General features: G+C 41.9%; 2 protein-coding genes across 2 annotated transcripts; one reads left to right on the top strand and one right to left on the bottom strand.

Annotated features, from left to right (window-relative positions):
• The first annotated feature begins 73 nt into the window (after positions 1-73).
• On the top strand, positions 74-16,024 carry LOC115169885 (ATP-binding cassette sub-family D member 3). Its single transcript, XM_029725961.1, has 22 exons — positions 74-273; positions 870-906; positions 3,202-3,297; positions 3,461-3,549; positions 7,600-7,669; positions 8,127-8,224; positions 9,146-9,269; positions 9,484-9,540; positions 9,704-9,846; positions 9,974-10,043; positions 10,510-10,579; positions 10,718-10,815; positions 10,895-10,986; positions 12,448-12,542; positions 12,695-12,767; positions 13,020-13,083; positions 13,238-13,315; positions 13,411-13,566; positions 13,808-13,927; positions 14,171-14,275; positions 14,798-14,854; positions 15,087-16,024. The coding sequence occupies exons 1-22, from the start codon at positions 164-166 to the stop codon at positions 15,162-15,164; spliced, it is 1,980 nt and encodes a 659-aa protein (XP_029581821.1). The 5' UTR covers positions 74-163; the 3' UTR covers positions 15,165-16,024.
• Positions 16,025-16,638: 614 nt separating this feature from the next.
• LOC115169887 (tissue factor) lies at positions 16,639-19,902 on the bottom strand. Its single transcript, XM_029725964.1, has 6 exons — positions 19,604-19,902; positions 18,735-18,849; positions 18,258-18,451; positions 17,836-18,017; positions 17,539-17,707; positions 16,639-17,287 (listed from the first exon to the last, which is right to left on the bottom strand). Exons 1-6 carry the CDS (start codon positions 19,674-19,676, stop codon positions 17,151-17,153), a joined length of 870 nt encoding a protein of 289 aa, XP_029581824.1. The 5' UTR covers positions 19,677-19,902; the 3' UTR covers positions 16,639-17,150.
• Between the last annotated feature and the right edge of the window lie 338 nt (positions 19,903-20,240).

Below are 20,240 nucleotides of genomic sequence, written 5' to 3' on the forward strand. Positions count from 1 at the left end.
TTTTTTGTCCTTGGCTAAAACAGTTTATTCATACGATATGTGCATTGCATTTGTCTGATATACTGAAATGTTGCACCATATAGCTCATTATGCTAGCACGCCAGCCAGGTAGTTACCCCAGCATGCATCTCGTTACTTCTTTGGTCGGTCGACAGATGAAAACATGGCGGCGATCAGTAAATACTTGACAGCTAAGAACTGCACTGTAACAGGCGCCACAATCGTTGCCTTGTATCTTCTCAAGAGGAAAAGACATGCTGACAAGATACATGGGTAGCTAAATTAAGCTTGACAACTATTTCGTAGCTAAAGTAAGATTAGCTAGATGATGGACCATCATAATGCTAAACTGATGTAGCCAACGTTGACAAGCTAGTAATGTCGCGTTCAAAACAACTGGGAACTAGGGGAAAGTAAGAGGTCAAATCATGACGTCAGTGATCTTCAGGTCGGAGCTCTAGAAAGAGTCGCGAGTTCCCGAGTTGGATGGCCGTTCTAAACGATTTTCCCAGCTGGAGATCGTTTTTTTTGCCGAATTCCCAGTTGTTTTGAACGCACTTAATTCGGAGATTTCCGAGTTTCCAGTAGTTTTGAACGCGGCATTTGTCAGACAAAATGTAACTGAGACAAGTTCCTGTATGATGACATTGAATCCGAGATTTCTGTTTTGTTGTTTTAACACTTTTAGGTAGCTAGTAGTTTATGGAGTAAATTTTCTCTACTGACACTCAGAGGTCCTGGGGGGCTATGATTGAATTGCCTGTTATAGCTGGGTGGTCAGGATTCCAAAGTCTAGCTAACAAAGTAATATGAGTGTGTTGTGTGTCTTTAGCTACCATTGATTGGCTTCATTACTGTTTTATGTTTAGGGTGAAAAGATCATCAGAACTACAGTTGAGCAAAGATGTAAGTGTTTGTATTCAGGAAATGTTCTTACAACACTCAATGTTGAAATCTCTCTCTTACCATCTCTCTTACCATAGTATTTTTTTATTTATTTTTACAATTTTCTACATTGTAGAATAATAGTGAAGACATCAACTCTGAAATAACACATATGGACTCATATGGACTCATGTAGTAACCAAAATGTTGTTCAACAAATCAAAATATATTTGGGATTCTTCAAAGTAGCCACCCTTTGCCTTGATGACAGCTTTGCACACTCTTGGCATTCTTTCAACCAGCTTCACCTGGAATGCTTTTCCAACAGTCTTGAAGGAGTTCCCACATGCTGAGCACTTGTTGGCTGCTTTTCCTTCACTCTGCGGTCAAACTCATCCCAAATCATCTCAATTGGGATGATTGTGGAGGCCAGGTCATCTGATGCAGCACTCCATCATTCTCCTTGGTCAAATAGCCCTTACACAGCCTGGAGGTGTGTTGGGTCATTGTCCTGTTGAAAAACAAATGATAATGCCACTAAGCGCAAACCAGTTGGGATGGCGTATTGCTGCAGAATGGTGTGGTAGCCATGCTGGTTAAGTGTGCCTTGAATTCTAAATAAATCACTGACAGTGCCACCAGCAAAGCACCATCACACCACCTCCTCCATGCTTCACGGTGGGAACCACACATGTGGAGATCATCCGTTCACCTACTCTGCGTCTCACAAAGACATGGCGGTTGGAACCAAAACTCAAATTTGGACTCATCAGATCAAAGGACAGATATCCACCAGTCTAACGTCCATTGCTCATGTTTCTTGGCCCAAGCAAGTCTCTTCTTCTTATTGGTGTCATTTAGTAGTGGTTTCTTTGTAGCAGTTCAACCATGAAGGCCTGATTCACACAGTCTCCTCTGAACGGTTGATGTTGAGATTCATCTGTTACTTGAATTCTGTGAAGCATTTATTTGGGCTGCAATTTCTGAGGCAGGTAACTCTAATGAACTTATCCTCTGCAGCAGAGGTAACTGTGGGTCTTCCTTTCCTGTGGCGGTCCTCATGGGAGCCAGTTTCATCATTGCGCTTGATGGTTTTTGCAACTGTACTTGAAGAAACTTTCAAAGTTCTTGAAATGTTCTGGATTGACTGACCTTCATGTCTTTAAGTAATGATGGACTGTCGTTTCTCTTTGCTTATTTGAGCTGTTCCTGCCATAATATGGACTTGGTCTTTTACCAAATAGGGCTATCTTCTGTATACCACCTCTACCTTGTCACAACACAACTGATTGGCTCAAATGCATTAAAAAGGAAAGAAATTCCACAAATGAACTTTTAACAAGGCAAACCTGTTAATTGAAATGCATTCCGGGTGACTACCTCATGAAGCTGGTTGAGAGAATGCCAAGAGTGTGCAAAGCTGTCATCAAGGCAAAGGGTGGCTGCTTTGAAAAATCTCAAATATAAAATATATTTTGATTTGTATAACACGTTTTAGGTTACTACATGATTCCATATGTGTTTTTTCATTGTTTTGATGTCTTCATTATTATTCTACAATGTAGAAAATCGTAAAAATAAAGAAAAACCCTGCAATGAGTAGGTGTGTCCAAACTTTTGACGGGTACTAATATATATTTTGTTATTATTTATTAATTAATTAATTTTAGAAACTTAGTCCGGCTTTAAACTTACTCTTGAAAGTTGTAATAGTAGAATGCACAAGGTGCAATTTCTAAATTGGGTAGTGCATCATCAGTTTCTCTTGTCATGTTAGTCACTGCATTCCTTAGAGAGATATTTATAACTTGTCAGAAATGTCCAGATCAACTAGACCATGTCAGCTAACATTTTTTTTTACCCATAGATAGTGTTGTAATTTTTTTGTCACTCAAATATCACATGAATACATATAACATGTGCCAAAATGTATAGAATTGCAAGAAAATTTGCTTTAAAACTGCTAAAGGTTCTTTGCACCCCATGTCAAATTGCATAGAATTGCAGGAAATAAGCTTGAAACCTGCAAAATTCTTTCCACCAACAAGAGGGATGTGAACAGTTTGTGTCATGAGCAGTGCTTGTGTCCATAGAAATGGACATGGCGCTTGCGCGGGATTTTCCCCAATGCTGGAAGGGGAGCCAGAGTGAAAAAGTTTGGGAACCCCTGTCTTACCACACCCAGGGACAACATTTTGGCAATAATGTCAATATCCACATGCCTTTACCAGATGAACCAGTAGGACTGAGCTGGTGAGATTTGAAGGGGTTTATTTATCTGATTAATCTGTAAATGTTTGGTATGATGTGTGTCAGGAGGCCAAGAAGGAAAGGACGGTGGTGGACAAGGTGTTCTTTGCACGTATCCTGAAGATAGTGAAGATCATGGTTCCTGGAGTGTTCTGCAAAGAGGTATGAGCTCTTCTACAAACTTGATGACTTTGAATGTACTCCAACATTTTCATTTTCATTGGAATTGCATTTCACTTAATGTAAGGAAGTGTATTGTGTAACATCTCAACACATCTCCCGATCACTTGTGTTGACCTATTTCTGGTAATCTACCTCTCCACAGTCAGGATACTGTCTCCTCATCGCTGCCATGCTGGTGGCCAGAACCTACTGTGATGTGTGGATGATCCAGAATGGCACCATGATCGAGAGGTAGGTAGGGCTGGGCGATATATCTAATTAATGTTTCAGGTCGATGTTCCAAATGCCTGTATCGCAAAAATCTAGGTTTTTTATTTTGTGTTCGTTTTTATGTGTTCTGTCTTTTTGGTCTCGACTCCTTCTGTGCACCTTCCCACTCGCACACAGGCATCAAGCCCCTCCCCCTCCATTTACAACAACAAAGACGAATGATAACTTCACCCTGACAACAAGCAGTTTAAACTCGGTATTTGAGGTTTGGTCCAACATAATCAGTCATATGGACACCGAAACGCTTAGAGACATTATTTTACTGTATTAGAGGATAACTTACATTTTCTAACGATACCCTTTTTGTCTCAACTGCCAAAATGTAGAGCAGAGGAGACCCTACTAAAACGAGAGTATCAATGAACATGTGGAAAATAAATGCTCAATTTCTGTCGCATGTGGCATTGCAGTACCACGTACCGCTTTTGCAGCATTTTAGCCACATACTGTTGTGCTAGCTGTCTAGTCTGTGTTTTATGAATGTGCAATGAGCATAAAAATACGCATTTATATAAGGAATTGGCAACTCGTTCTCATTCTGATAAATAATCTTATCTAGGTAGGCCACTTGATTTCAATATCTGAACAAAGTGAACAGGCTATGTTGTTCAAACAGTTTAAGATGGACATCAGGGTCATAAAGGTTCAACTGTTCTACCTTGTTAGCTAGCAAATAGATCCAAGTTGGCTAGACTTTAAATATAAAGATTAGCTGGCTACTTACTAGCACGTGGGTTCATGCTTCAGAGAGTATTTATGAGACCTGTGTTCATTTTCTATAATGCCTGCTACAAGAAGTTAGTCATTATTAGTGAATGTGCATTATGCATGGTTCCTGTTAAATTTGCAACAAAAATGTCATTTTCATAGACGGACTTAAAAAGCCAGATCCGTGGTTATTGCAACAAAAGCAATCTTCAAATAATACACTTATTAGTGGGTCTTATTACTGTAGAAGGCGCATATTAGCCTAGGTATAATTTTACAAGCCCTGAATTCATTAGATTATTCCTGACCTGACTGTTTGAAATGCAGTGTATTGACCTTTTAATTGTTCAACAAAGTGTAAGAGAAAGCGTAAAAAAATAAAGATGTGAATCGCCCATGACTTTGAATAAATCAAGATATGATTTTTAGGCCATATCGCCCAGCCCTAGAGGTAGGACTTCATCGAAAACTCTAGCACACCAGCATTGCCAGCAGTAATTTCAACATAGCTTTGCAGAATTGTTATTTATCATATTTGACAGGTTGTAATCATCTCTTAATTCCTCCACAGTGGAATCATTAGCAGAGATGTCAATCTATTCAATAAGCGCTTTTATTACTATATTGCTGCCATACCAGGGGTAAACTAGTGTCCAGTGTCCATTTGCATGGAATACTTTGCTGCTTGGGGTGCCTGGAAGCAGAATATGATTAAGTGCTTATGAATTCACTTGTGTATTGTTGTTGTGGTTTAATTGCGTTTGTGGGCATCACTGGTCATGAAGGGTTGCAGGCTTGATCATATTTGAAATACTGTATTTACCTTCTCGTCAGTTATTAACATAATCCTGGTTATTTTCTAGAGTGGGTTTCATTTTGTGTTTGGGGTGGAAATATCGACAAAGACATTTGATCCTGGCAGCCCTACAGGACTAGACTGGCCCAACTTGTTAATGAGACTTTATTTAGTTTGTTTTGTGTCCATCCGATTTTGCACTCCTCATCCTGCTGTGTTCACCTTTTAACCAGTAGCTTTTTCCAATGTTCAGTAATTGATTAGGGTACTGGTGATAGCCTTTTGCAAGATCCAGTGACTCAATCTCACCCAACTAGCTGGGTCAGTTTAAAGAGCGACTGCCTTTGAAAGCAACTAATCCCTTTGATAACGGCCTATGTGGCATTGATATGAGTCAGAAGCAGGTATTCTACTGTCAAAATTTACTACAAAGTGTAAATAGGGTAATTTAGATAATAAAGTAAATCTCATCTAAAACAGAGTTTGTAACATTTGTGCGTCACAGCGGGTTAATTAAGTTTGGGATTTAAATTGGCGATGTCCATTTGCCCACTAACATGGGGTGAACAGCTGCAGTGATTGCTCTCTATACAATAGCATAGAGTGTGAGGCAGACCTGCTCAGCAGCGCCGACTGTTTACATAAGACAACACGTCATGCAATTTTTTACTTGAGAACTATTGCACCAAACACCGTAGCTAGATGTAAAATTGCGCAACTAAAACATCCTTGGTCAAAACCAATGATACATTTCTTGAGTTATCTTAGATTTTCTCTGTATACATCAATGATGTCGCTCTTTGCTGCTGGTGATTCTCTGATCCACCTCTACTCAGACGATACCATTCTGTATACTTCTGGCCCTTCTTTGGACACTGTGTTAACTAACCTCCAGACGAGCTTCAATGCCATATAACACTCCTTCCGTGGCCTCCAACTACTCTTAAATGCTAGTAAAACTAAATGCATGCTCTTCAACCGATCGCTACCAGCACCTGCCCGCCCGTCCAGCATCACTACTCTGGACGGTTCTGACTTAGAATATGTGGACATCTACAAATACCTAGGTGTCTGGTTAGACTGTAAACTGTCCTTCCAGACTCACATTAAGCATCTCCAATCCAAAATTAAATCTAGAATCGGCTTCCTATTTCGCAACAAAGCATCCTTCACTCATGCTGCCAAACATCCTATCGGTAGGATAGTCGTAAAACTGACTATCCTACCGATCCTTGACTTTGGCGATGTCATTTACAAAATAGCCTCCAACACTCTACTCAGAAAATTGGATGCAGTCTATCACAGTGCCATCCGTTTTGTCACCAAAGCCCCATGGCTGGCCCTCACTTCGTGTTCATCGCCAAACCCACTGGCTCCAGGTCATCTATAAGTCATTGCTAGGTAAAGACCCCCTTTATCTCAGCTCACTGGTCACCATAGCAGCACGCGCTCCAGCAGGTATATTTCACTGGTCACCCCCAAAGCATATTCCTCCTTTGGATGCCTTTCCTTCCAGTTCTCTGCTGTCAATGACTGGAACGAATTGCAAAAATCACTGAAGCTGGAGACTCATATCTCCCTCACTAACTTTAAGCACCAGCTGTCAGAGCAGCTCACAGATCACTGCACCTGTACATAACTACCCACCACTGCGACATGTATGCTCTCGTTGGCTGGCCCTCGCTTCATTCTCGTCGCCAAACCCACTGGCTCCAGGTCATGTACAAGTCTCTGCTAGTTAAAGCCCCGCCTTATCTCAGCTCACTGGTCACCATAGCAGCACCCACCCGTACATAGCCCATTTGTAAATAGCCCATCCAACTACCTCATCCCCATACGGTATTTATTTATTTATCTTACTCCTTTGCACCCCAGTATCTCTACTTGCACATTCATCTTCTGCACATCTACCATTCCAGTGTTTAATTGCTATATTGTAATTACTTCGCCACCATGGCCTATTTATTGCCTTACCTCCCTTATCTTACCTCATTTGCACACACTGTATATAGACTTTTTCTACTGTATTATTGACTGTATGTTTGTTTATTCCATGTGTAACTCTGTGTTGTTGTAAGAGTCGAACTGCTTTGCTTTATCTTGGCCATGTCGCAGTTGTAAATGAGAACTTGTTCTCAACTAGCCTACCTGGTTAAATAAAGGTGAAATAAAAAATACAAAAAATGAATGCTGGGGATTTTGAGGAAGTGAAATAGGCTTCTCCGTCTACAGTGTCTCATGAGGGACAAACATCATTAACCAAATGCGGATTCGGTTAGGAAACCCACCTCCAAGACTGAAAACTAGTTTTTCTAATGACAGAAAAACACACGTGCCAATTGGCGTGTTCAGTGGCTCTTTAAGGTGCGGACAATCTAGCTTCCAGTGTTGGGTTTTTCTGTGCGCTAAAAAACACTGACACCTTTGGTTTACAATGTAGAATGACCCCACTTTTGCTCTGTATGTGACATTGTGAGTGTATTCACTTTGTGGATGTTGGTTTGCAGTGCAATTATTGGTCGTTCAACAAAAGATTTCAAGAGACTCTTGTTCAACTTTATAAAAGTCATGCCATTTGTAAGTGCAACTTTCATACTTCTATTTTTGTGGTTAATTTGTTGTCTTACTTGTCTCTACTACCTGTAGATTAAAACCAAATATATTATTATATAACTAACATTATAATGTGTAATTCTACACATTACACTTTCTCAATACAGTATATTTGATAATAAACTAATGAACTTACAGCAAAACAGTTAACCTCATGATTTGGGAATTTATGGTTTACATTAGTATTAGTATTGTGCCCAATAGGGAGAGCGTTTGTGTGTATTTTTGGTCAATACTAAAACTGCCTGATAACAGACTGGTGATCCCTGGCCTATATTTATTCGAGGTTTTATGAGGTGTTCAGGATTCTTATGATTATTTACTCAGTGCATACATTCCATTGAGTGGTATACTCGCACTATAAAATGTAATGCACTGCTTTTAAATGAGACTGCTATTATGGCCCGTTTGCCTGTTTCAGATCTCGCTGGTTAACAACTTCCTCAAGCTGGGTCTGAATGAACTGAAGCTCTGTTGCCGGGTTCGACTCACCAAGCACCTCTATGATGAATACCTGCAGTAAGTCCTGCTGATCACTCATTCCCAAGCCTACTTCTTGCAGAATATTACTTCTGAGAGAACATCTGTCTGTCTGCCCTTAGCTTGTCTCTTGTGAAAGACGTTAACATTTGCATCCAACCCAAATCACGTAGCAGGAGATTTGGTTCTGGATGACTAGATAAGTTCAAGGTCCCCGGGTTCCGGACTGGAAGCACACGTTTGGCTGTGCCCAGATGACAGCTTCGGTATTGCAGTTTACCTGAAGTCCGGCCCAAAAAGCAATTCCCATAGACGGCCCCATAGAGAAGTCACATTTGAAAATTCTTAATAAGACACTTAAGTCATCACCTTTGTGCACAAAACTACCATTGAATTATTCACTTAATTGTCGCTGAGGTCGATTTTTCTTTTTCAACACTCACAGCCGAAGATATGGAAACATTTTACTCATGCTGAGCCCAGTTGGCCAGGGGATGTGCCGGTTGGTTTGTGTAGCTGTCCACGTTCTTGGCACGCTCTGGCAGAGTTCCCGGAGCATGTTCGCGGGATACTGCTGTCTGTCCAGTGAGCACTGAGCGCTAGTGTGCAGGTATAGTCGTCCCAGTAAAAACGGATATAGAAAGATGGCAGCAACCATGAAACAGCGTCTGAAAACTTAAGTTGATTACGCTGAAAACAACAGGCGTCCAGAATTCTGGGCGCTGTCTCTAGTTTGTATATAACCCAGTGGATTAGCCTTTAGCAATAGAGCTGGTTTGGAAGGATTTTGCCTTGATCCTCTTTCATCTTACAAATTTTGTGGCCACAATGCAATAGTTACAGTGTAGTGACCCTGTTACAATGGTGTAAGGAACAATGACTTCATAAACTCAAAGTGATAGAAAATACATAACCCACCTGCTAAACCCTGTTTCATGTTTTCACCACACCATCCTCCAGAGGTTACACGTACTATAAGATTGGTAACCTGGACAACCGCATCGGTAACCCCGACCAGCTGTTGACCCAGGACGTTGAGAGGTTCTGTAACAGTGTAGTGGACCTCTACTCCAACATCAGCAAGGTAACCTGCACTTAAATAGCCTGGTTATACTAGACCGAATTCTGCACTCAAATGAAACAATGGTGAGTGCAGAATTCAGTCTGGTTCAACCAGGTTATTAAAAAAGACCTCTGTTGTAGAGACAACTAATTCTGCCAAAGCCTGATACAATCTACTGCTATTGACAGTACACTGAACCTATGATGATAATCAGACAGGTTTTCTGTCCCTTCAGCCTCTATTGGACATTGGTCTGTACATCTTCAAGTTGACCTCGGCCATCGGGCCACAGGTGAGTCTTGCTTTGTCTGATGTAGCCTTCTATGGATCTCTGGAATTGTCCTACATTTAGGCTTATGAAGTTTAAATTGAAAGAATGACCATGATAATCTCCAATGCATCCGTACAGTAGAATAGAGTTTCTAACGTCTACTCTACTTTCCTCTCCCCCTCAGGGTCCTGCCTGTATGATAGGCTACCTGGTGTTCTCTGGGCTCATCCTGACACGTCTGCGGCGGCCCATCGGCAAGATGACGGTGATGGAGCAGAGATACGAGGGAGAGTACCGATTCGTCAACTCACGCCTAATCACCAACAGGTCAGTCGGGACGCACATCTCTCCTTACTACTGTTCCCCTCTTCTTCTTTTTTTTAGACAAGACTTTCTGTTTCATGTTCTTTTTCCACTGTGAAAAAGAAATGGTTTAATGTTTTGTTTGCCACAGTGAAGAAATTGCCTTCTACAATGGAAACCTGAGGGAGAAACAGACCATTCACTCTACCTTCCAGAAACTGGTGAGAGGGCTGGAGCTTTAACTGTATCAGTGGCAGTAGTTGACTTACTATGGCAGGGATCACCAACTAGATTCAGCCCGGGGATCATTTGTTTCTTGGGCGGATGGTCAGGGGCCGGAACATAATTACAAATCATTAGTAGACTGCAAATTGACCGCAAGAAGCCCAAACATATATAACATTTTACTAGAACATAATCATTTCAAACAGTGCTTACGTTTGTATACGATCACATATATCTCTCTATTATGTGTGAGAATACTTTGGAACAGATTCCCAGAATTAAAATCAGTTGGAGCTGATTTTCTGGGGGGTTTTACAGTCTTTTATGTACCCAACATAAAAATAAAAAAACAAGTTGGGCGGCCAAATAAAATCACCCGCGGGCCCTGTACTATGGTATCACAGAATATCTTTACTGCAGTACATATACAATGTCTCACGTTGCATTCGCTTTTACCCCTAGGTGGATCATTTGCACAATTTCATTGTCTTCCGCTTTTCAACTGGTTTTGTGGACAGCATCATTGCAAAGTGTGAGAATACTTGTCATGTCTTTGATTTGAAGTTTGTTATCAATTGCTTTATTTATATTCTCATCTGAATTAAGATAATATAGCTGAATTAACTGAAAATAGCTGAATTAACTACTTGTGGTTTTCCCATCTCTGTAGATATTGCCACTGTTGTGGGGTACCTGGTGGTGAGCAGGCCGTTCCTGAACCATACCCACCCACGCCACCTACGTAGTACCCACGCTGAGCTGCTTGAGGTGAGGAGAGACAAAGAGTGTGTGTGTGTGTTCTGGATGGTTGAGATCCTAACTTCCCTGTCTCCTCGTTCTCATTCAGGACTATTACCAGAGTGGGCGTATGTTGCTGAGCATGTCTCAGGCCCTGGGCAGGATCGTCCTGGCTGGCAGAGACATGAGCAGGCTCTCTGGGTCAGTCATACACAATGCTCTTATCACACAATTGGTTCAACTGGTGCAATGGTTCATTGGTTCGGTGGTTCAATGGTTTGGTGGTTCACTGGTAGTCTGAATGCCAGTCTGTTTGTGCTATCATGCCAACTCCCTGTCAGTTATTGCGATAGAGTTCCAATATTTGCATAGTTGTGGGGGTTATAGAATTAGGATCCAATCATCTGTTCTCCTCAAACTCATTAATGTTCATATTTGAAGATTGCTGTGAGGCTAGACTGTTTGGCCTGATAATGACAGCAATGGATACGGTAAGAGCACAAACAGATCTGGGACCAGTTCAATTGTTCACTGGTTTAATGGTCTGAGATTGCTCCACTTGTTCTTCTTTCCCTCCATCTGCTGTCTCCTCCTCACTGACCCCTGCTGTCCCCTCCTTACTGACCCCCGCTGTCCCCTCCTCACTGACCCCTGCTGTCTCCTCCTCACTGACCCCTGCTGTCCCCTCCTCCCTGACCCCTGCTGTCCCCTCCACACTGACCCCTGCTGTCCCCTCCTCACTGACCCCTGCTATCCCCTCCTCAATGACCCCCGCTGTCCCCTCCTCAATGACCCCCGCTGTCCCCTCCTCAATGACCCCCGCTGTCCCCTCCTCAATGACCCCCGCTGTCCCCTCCTCACTGACCCCCACTGACCCCTGCTGTCCCCTCCTCACTGACCCCTGCTGTCCCCTCCTCACTGACCCCTGCTGTCCCCTCCTCACTGACCCCTGCTGTCCCCTCCTCACTGACCCCTGCTGTCCCCTCCTTACTGACCCCTGCTGTCCCCTCCTCACTGACCCCTGCTGTCCCCTCCTCACTGACCCCTGCTGTCCCCTCCTCACTGACCCCTGCTGTCCCCTCCTCACTGACCCCTGCTGTCCCCTCCTCACTGACCCCTGCTGTCCCCTCCTCACTGACCCCTGCTGTCCCCTCCTCACTGACCCCCGCTGTCCCCTCCTCACTGACCCCCGCTGTCCCCTCCTCACTGACCCCCGCTGTCCCCTCCTCACTGACCCCCACTGTCCCCTCCTCACTGACTCCCGCTGTCTCCTCCTCAATGACCCCTGCTGTCCCCTCCTCACTGACCCCTGCTGTCCTCTCCTCAATGACCCCTGCTGTCCCCTCCTCACTGACCCCTGCTGTCCCCTCCTCAATGACCCCCGCTGTCCCCTCCTCAATGACCCCCGCTGTCCCCTCCTCAATGACCCCCGCTGTCCCCTCCTCACTGACCCCTGCTGTCCCCTCCTCACTGACCCCTGCTGTCCCCTCCTCACTGACCCCTGCTGTCCCCTCCTCACTGACCCCCGCTGTCCCCTCCTCACTGACCCCTGCTGTCCCCTCCTCACTGACCCCCGCTGTCCCCTCCTCACTGACCCCTGCTGTCTGCTCCTCAATGACCCCTGCTGTCTCCTCCTCACTGACCCCCGCTGTCCCCCTACAGGTTCACAGCTCGCATCACCGAGATCATGAAAGTCCTGAAAGAGCTGAACTCTGGGAAATACGAAAGGACCATGGTCTCTCAGCAGGGAGGCAGAGGTGCCCGCTGCATGTTCCCTGATAATGTATTGATGATATTATTGTTGTTGGATAGCAGTCTCATGTTGTAGTACTCTAATGCAGGAACATGAGAACATTTTACTAGTTGATGTGATAGATGATTGCTTTAGATTTTTTTGTCACATTTTCAGATGGTGAATTACAAGATAGAATCACCTTGGTCCCAGGAAGTGGTGAAATCATCCACAAAGACAAGATTATTAAGTATGTGTCTGACAGATACATATATTATAGCAATACAATAAACATGATTAACATGCTTAATGAAAGTAGCTACTACCTGGTTTGATGTTGTACTTGTGTTTCAGGTTTGAGCATACACCTCTTGTTGTACTTGTGTTTCAGGTTTGAGCATACACCTCTTGTTGTACTTGTGTTTCAGGTTTGAGCATACACCTCTTGTTGTACTTGTGTTTCAGGTTTGAGCATACACCTCTTGTTGTACTTGTGTTTCAGGTTTGAGCATACACCTCTTGCAACGCCCAATGGGGACATTCTTATCAAAGACCTCAGCTTTGAGGTGAGTATTTCCATCCCACCTAGGAGCAACTCCGTACTGAACCAATTAATACAATTCATGAAATCTAAAGACTAGACTTTAGACGGTTGAGGGACTGTTTCGTCTGTAAGTGCAGACGGCTGAACTGTGCCTTCCCATCCCCTGCTAACCTAAGGTGACGTCAGGGACAAACGTCTTGGTGTGTGGCCCCAACGGCTGTGGGAAGAGCTCACTCTTCAGAGTCCTGGGAGAGGTATGAGGAATCAACAATTGCTGAAAAAGCCTGTTATGTTGCTGTAGTGTTGACTGTTTTACATTCATGAGTAGTAATGGATGTCTGTTTCTCAGCTCTGGCCTCTGTTTGGTGGCCGTCTCACCAAACCTGAGCGAGGGAAACTCTTCTATGTTCCCCAGAGGCCATACATGACCCTGGGCTCTCTGAGGGATCAGGTGATCTACCCAGATACAGTGGAGGACCAGAGGAGGAAGGGCACCTTTGATAAGGTAGACTAACTATCCAATCACATCAGCTCATTACTGGATCATATATCCAATCACAGCAGCCCTTTTCTGGACCAATGATTGTAATGCTTCTCAAGAAGAAAGAACAGTGTGCTGTACGTGGCCTCTGTCAGTAGGGTGTGGTATGTCTGAGGATAACACTAAGCTATGCATGCTGTTTGTTGACAGTGTTGTGTGTGTGTGTGTGTGTGTGTGTGTGTGTGTGTGTTCTGCTGGGGAACAGGTGCTGAAGGAGTACCTGGACAACGTCCAGCTTGGTCACATCCTGGAGAGGGAGGGCAGCTGGGACACAGTCCAGGACTGGATGGACGTCCTCAGTGGAGGAGAGAAACAGAGGATGGCTGTAAGTCACTGCTCATTTCCTAAAAAAAACCAACAGAGAATAGTGTAGACACGTGTAGTTGTTTTGTCTCTTTCTATGCCAGATTAATTCCGCTAGCTGCATTGCACTTCACTCCATTTATGTTGCCATGACTTTTAAGACCATTTTACAAGCACATATGGCTGTAAAATGGGTAAATGTAGCTCTTCATTGATTGGACTCTCTCTCGCTCTCGCTCTCGCTCTCGCTCTCGCTGGTATATAGATGGCCCGTCTGTTCTACCATAAGCCCCAGTTTGCCATCCTGGATGAGTGTACCAGTGCTGTGAGTGTAGATGTGGAGGACTTCATCTACAGCCACTGTAGGACGGTAAGATACAACACCGTGGACTATTAATGAAGATTATACATTAAATAGATAATGATGATTATTTAAAAAGATATTATTTATGTGGACATTGTGAAAGAGGAATGAAAAAGATTCAAGGAAACTGATGCATGGTAACTTGATGTGATGTGTTATTGTCTCTACCTTCTTGCCCTTTGTGCTGTTGTCTGTGCCCAATAATGTTTGTACCATGTTTTGTGCTGCTGCCATGTTGTGTTGCTACCATATTGTTGTCATGTTGTGTTGCTAACATGCTGTGTTGTCATGTGTTGCTGCCTTGCTATGTTGTTGTCTTAGATATCTCTTTATGTAGTGTTGTGGTGTTTCTCTTGTTGTGATGTGTATTTTGTCCTATTTTTAATCCCAGCCCCCGTCCCCTCAGGAGGCCTTTTGCCTTTTGGTAGGCCGTCATTGTAAAAATAATTTGTTAAATAAAAATAAACTTACAGGAGACTGAGAAAGTGTTTTCCGAGGTTATGGGATGTCATATTTACCTTTCCTCAGGTGGGCATCACGTTGTTCACGGTTTCTCACAGAAAGTCTTTGTGGAAACACCATGAGGTAAGTCCTTTCACACCGAACGATGAAACATAAAATAACTGTGCATATAATAGTAAAATGCAGGTGAATACTAAAGCCCTGTTCTTTTGTCCTTTTTTAATTCTAAGAGCGTTTACTTGTTTATATCCATTTTATAGGAGCATGTTTTTTATATAGGTTAAAATACGTTCCAAATATCTAAAAGGACCTTTAAGAAAGAACACCTTCTAACCAGTGATTGTCTCTTCTCCAGTACTACCTGCACATGGACGGACGGGGAAACTATGAGTTCAAAGCCATCACCCAGGAAACGGTTGAGTTTGGGTCATAACGACCTCACCACAGCCAATTATTGCTCACAGAGATGGTCCTAAGTAATTCTGCACTACATGAAGCATAGGGAACAGAGAAGTCAAGTCCTAACATATTAAAATGTTACGCTACACTATGAAGACTGGGAGCTCAATGTCAAGAGAGAAATAGCTAATCCTGTATTAGATTAAAGGTAGAGTCCACAATATGACATCATCATACCGAGCAGGGTACACTCCCTGCTTGCAGAAATCAACAAAACAAGACTGAAAGTATTGGTGCTTCCTAAGGGCAGATATTGAATTCTGTTGTTGTTTAGAACTGGAAGCAGGAAGCCGCCCCGCTGTGTATGATGATGTCATATTGCAGAGTCTACCTTTAAGGACGTGCGTGTAGTGAGAGTTTTAATTGTATATGAAGCAAATAATGTACTAAGAAACAATCGGTGAGGCTAGTTATGTTTTAAAATGTTATTTCTGTTAATATTGCATTGTTTTTCATTATTTAATATGGTCAGTTTTAATGTCAAGTTTTGATGTTGAATTAAATGTTTGTTTAGTGCTGTTTGTTGAAACACTGAAGTGCATTTTTCTTTCATGAAGCCAGTAACTGTAAATGACATTAAGCATAGATAGTCCAAATATGTCAATTGCAGTACATACATGTACGCAAAAACATTTTTTTGTCTCTTATAGTATAAACCCTCAGCGGCTGCCTCAATTTGGAAGGTACTGCACTGTAGTTACTTTACACTGTACTTAATTTAGCTTTGTTTATTTTGTAAAAGGGGATCGAGGACGTGGTACTTTTTGTTAACATAGGATATTTAAAATGCCATTGCTATGAGCTGAACTAGAAATAAATATTTCAAGACCCTTGGTCTTCTGTTCTGCAGACTGTTATTCTCTCTGTTAGATATCAGAGTATAGTTTGTGCATCCCAATACCTCTTAAGTGGCTTCCTATCTCCTTTCATTCATCCACTGATTCCACACCGATCTTGAAACAATTTGACAGGTGAAAGCAAATGCCCCAGAAAGCTTTTGCCATGTTGTCTCTTATTCTGCCTTTTCAGATGCATGTTAGCCCAACACGGTACAAGAAAAATATAGGGGAACTAGGAATAGGTTACAGTGGCATTTAAGTCCATTCAGATGAAGAAGAGGCAGTCCATTTGGTTTATTATTGAGCTGCACCCATTACTTGGACCTGCTCCAGGGCATGTCTCGGAGGTCTCTGGCACCATGTTGCCATGGTGACTGGTGTCACTCCTCTGCCAGGGTATTCCCATGGTTTACTGGGTCATAAACTGATAAGCAGGCATTAAGCTACAATCAATCATTCTATGAGAAGGCTTTCCTCTTGTTTCATCAGTTTCAAACATGATTTAAGTAAGATCATTTTAAGGCAAATGTAAAACAAAGATGACATTAGATGGCGCTGTAAGTCAAATTTCCTTCTCAGGGATAGTGTTAGATTAAAGACAAATGAGAATTGACTCATCAATCCATTTAATTGTAAAAAATAAAATAAAAAGTACCACAATGCACCACAATGATCACATCCAAAAGTAGCAAATCCATGTTCCAACAGCACACAATATGGACAAATCCTATTCAACATGAACTATACATCAACATATTAGACATACAAAAATAAATATTTAACAAAAAAAACATTGATTGAAATAAATAAGTGGCCAAGTAATGAAATGTTTTTTCTACATAGTGGCAAAAATATGTATTTCTCAAGGATTCATCTAATTTACTTGTTCAACATTAGTATTAAACAAATAAGTAGTGTAAAAAAATGATCTACCCATTTAAAAGAACCAGCTAATAATGAGACTTACAAAGGGAATGTGAACACAGACCTTATGCATTTCCAGTGTTAAGACACATTTGTGCTAAATTATTGGGAGCACAGCTCCCTCTGAAACGGTTGATTTAGTGAAGTACCATTATTTATAAGACACACGTACACACATACTCTACATACACAAAGCTTTACACCGGACTCAACTGCAGGTTCTCCTTATTTTTGCAGCAGAAGCGTTTGCAGCACACCACGGTTAGAGTGATGAGGATGATGAGCAAAGCCAGCATGATGCCCATGGCACCTGCGATCACACCAAAGGGGAATTCTGAGAGAAGGAAAGAATACTTCATTTCATTTATGATAATTTAATTGAAGTTCTTGAAGTTGCTACATATTGTTGTCTATAGTAAAAAGGCTATTGCCCAAATTACAGTTTATCTTTATAGACTAGATTTGTTGTAGTTACTCCATCCACTACACATTTAATTGAGTACACTGAATTTCCCCTTACTTCAATTCCTTCCACCCCATCTCAACTTCAACATACCAGGTGCTTTGCATTGTGGGGTCACTTACCCTCAAAGATGGTCTTGCTCTCTCTGGGTGAGCACTTCGGCTTGCTCCAATCTCCCAGTCTCTTCTCCGCAGAGCGAGAGGGGATACAGGCTGCCACCATGAAGCAGTAGCTCTCTCCTTTATCCAGGTTGGTCAGCTCTACATCTCTCAGGTCTGACATTGTCTCTTTCTGTGGACAGAGGTTTAGAGTTAGATACAATATTATCTCATCGCACACTGTGTCATTGGTGGGAATCAACAGGTATAGTCTCATAAGCGATGCATTTACAATCTATTGACTGTGACTGTTCAACTCACCCTTCCTGTGCTCCCAGCTTTGTTGTATACGACGCTGTACTTCAGGTCCTTCTTAAAGATGCCTCTGATAGTCAACAGCTGGTCATCTTTGTAGAGGGGAGTGAGAAGGTCCTGTATGTGGAGTGTCATCTTGGTCTTGTCTTCGCTCTGCTTGATGTTGAAACTGGGTGCTCCTATTTGAGCTAAAAGGAGAACCAGACAAGTTAGGCACCACAGACAGAATTTATTTGGGGAATTTCCAGTGAAATCAACATTTTAATATTATAAATTAATACTATAACTTCATTATTTTACAATGCAATAACAAGGTGCTTAATGTCCCAGGTTGTTACTGTGTGAGTGTAAATACAATAATAATGTATTTATTACTGTAATAATAATGTATTTATTACTGTAATAATAATGTAGCTAATAACACTCACTGTCTTTGTAGGGGCAGAACCTCTCGGCCCGGGTGTAGGGGAACTCTACAAGGTCAGAGTTCACACCAGGTAGGGGTTCTGATAGGACGTCGGCAGAGTAGGTCTCCTCCAGGTTCCGCAGCTCGTTGGTGAGGTCACACTCTGTCCCCGAGCTCTGAATGCAGTAGGGGTTCCTCTGTCTGTCCTTGCCGACCCTGAACACACAACACAGCACTCCCACATCAGACAGTGTTTGAACTGTGATTTGCTGTCATACACTTCAAATGAATGTGAAGTTGTAGTGTGTGTAGTTATGTGTTAGGTACAGTTTGTACACTCAGTTTTAAGTTCATTCTGCTGACATGAAGGAAGGTATTCATCAATAAAAGTGGTCAATTTGTGCTTGTACGGACAGGGCGTTTTTTTTCTCAACAATGATGTAATGATGAACAGAACAGTGCAGACTGAGACTGCAGAGACATGATGTAGGCTACTTACTCAGAAAATTCTACGGTGTATGTGTAGTTGGTAGGTTCAGGGCCCCATGTTAGAATAGTCTTGAAGTTATTGGACACCCATTTAACATTCTGAGCCTCAGGGAAATAATCCTCACCTGTTAACCCAGGAAAAACAAGGCATGATTAGTTATTTAGTTTAGTAAAATATATTTGCACCAAAGAAAACAAGTGATAGACAACAAAACAGATAAAAATAAAACAGTGAGCAGGTGTGGTTAGAAGAACAAGGGCTTATATGAAAACCACACCACAACAAAATACAAAACATAAATACAAAAAAAGGTTTGTTAAAACAGATAACAAAATCGACTAATTATAAATGTATAAATTAATTGATCAGTTATCACACAAAAAAAAGTGTTTTGTTGAAATGTGTGTGTGCATGTCAGTGTGTGAGAGTTAGGTTATATGGAGGAGATTACTGAGTAGTTTGGTTCACCAGTCTTCCCTTTAACTTATTTTGGGATGTTGATGTTTTGTAAATGTGAAGATAAGATGTCCAGAGTATTTTACCTCTGTATCTGTACAACTCAGATACTGTAACCTGATAAAAAAGCAACAATCAAGATATCATCCCCAAAGTATTGCCTATAAATGAAATAGGATCTATAGCCTACATATATCGATTTGAATGCACATATCTCGCATATTTCCCACTGAGCATCAGAGCTAAGTAATTGTGCATATTACAATGTGTAGCGCAAAAACTGTGCCAATGGAAAAAACAAAAATGTTTATGTAGAATCAGCTGAGACTGTTAATTTCTGCCTATTTAGGCAGCCTTGGGTAAAAAAAATTGGCTAAATGTTTTTGAGATGAAACTCATAAAAAGCCATAAGTAAAACGTACCAGATGCTCCAATCGTGAATAGTACCGATAAGATGGAAACTCCAAAGTGAACGGAAGTCCTTACATCCATCATAATCCAAAATGTTACTATCGAAAACGAATAATAAACGCTGATTGTCCTCCCTTGAGCCAGTGTTCGTCTAAAAATAACACTTCAAAGTTCGCCAGATAACTGCTCACAGTGCTGCTGGTGCCTCGTTTTTATAGCCTACCACATTTCAGTTTCAAGCGGTCGAAATTTTTGTTACGACTCATTCAACAATAGCTCCACCTCCCTTACAACTCTCCTCGATCATGGGCTTTTGTCCAGTGGTTCATATACATCATTGGTTTGTCACTGGCTGAGCATGCCTCCCATACAATCTGTCAAGGCATTTACTGTCCGTACATGGTCATCTGGATAGTAAAACTTGACCTGTAGCTTGTCATATATCGTAGCAGCGACATGAATGGAGAGACATGGACATTTTACAAATTTGAGTCAATGTAAGATTTTTGATAGTCCTCTTTTGAAACTGTGTTCTTTAAATAACTAGAATGATGAATTTCAATGTAATAGTACATTTTGTTATAACTATAAATAACTATTATACATGATTATATAAATACTGTTTTTTTAAGTACTTGCAAAATGGTT

Source organism: Salmo trutta, chromosome 31, assembly GCF_901001165.1.
Source record: "Salmo trutta chromosome 31, fSalTru1.1, whole genome shotgun sequence".
Classification (NCBI taxonomy): Eukaryota; Metazoa; Chordata; class Actinopteri; order Salmoniformes; family Salmonidae; genus Salmo; species Salmo trutta.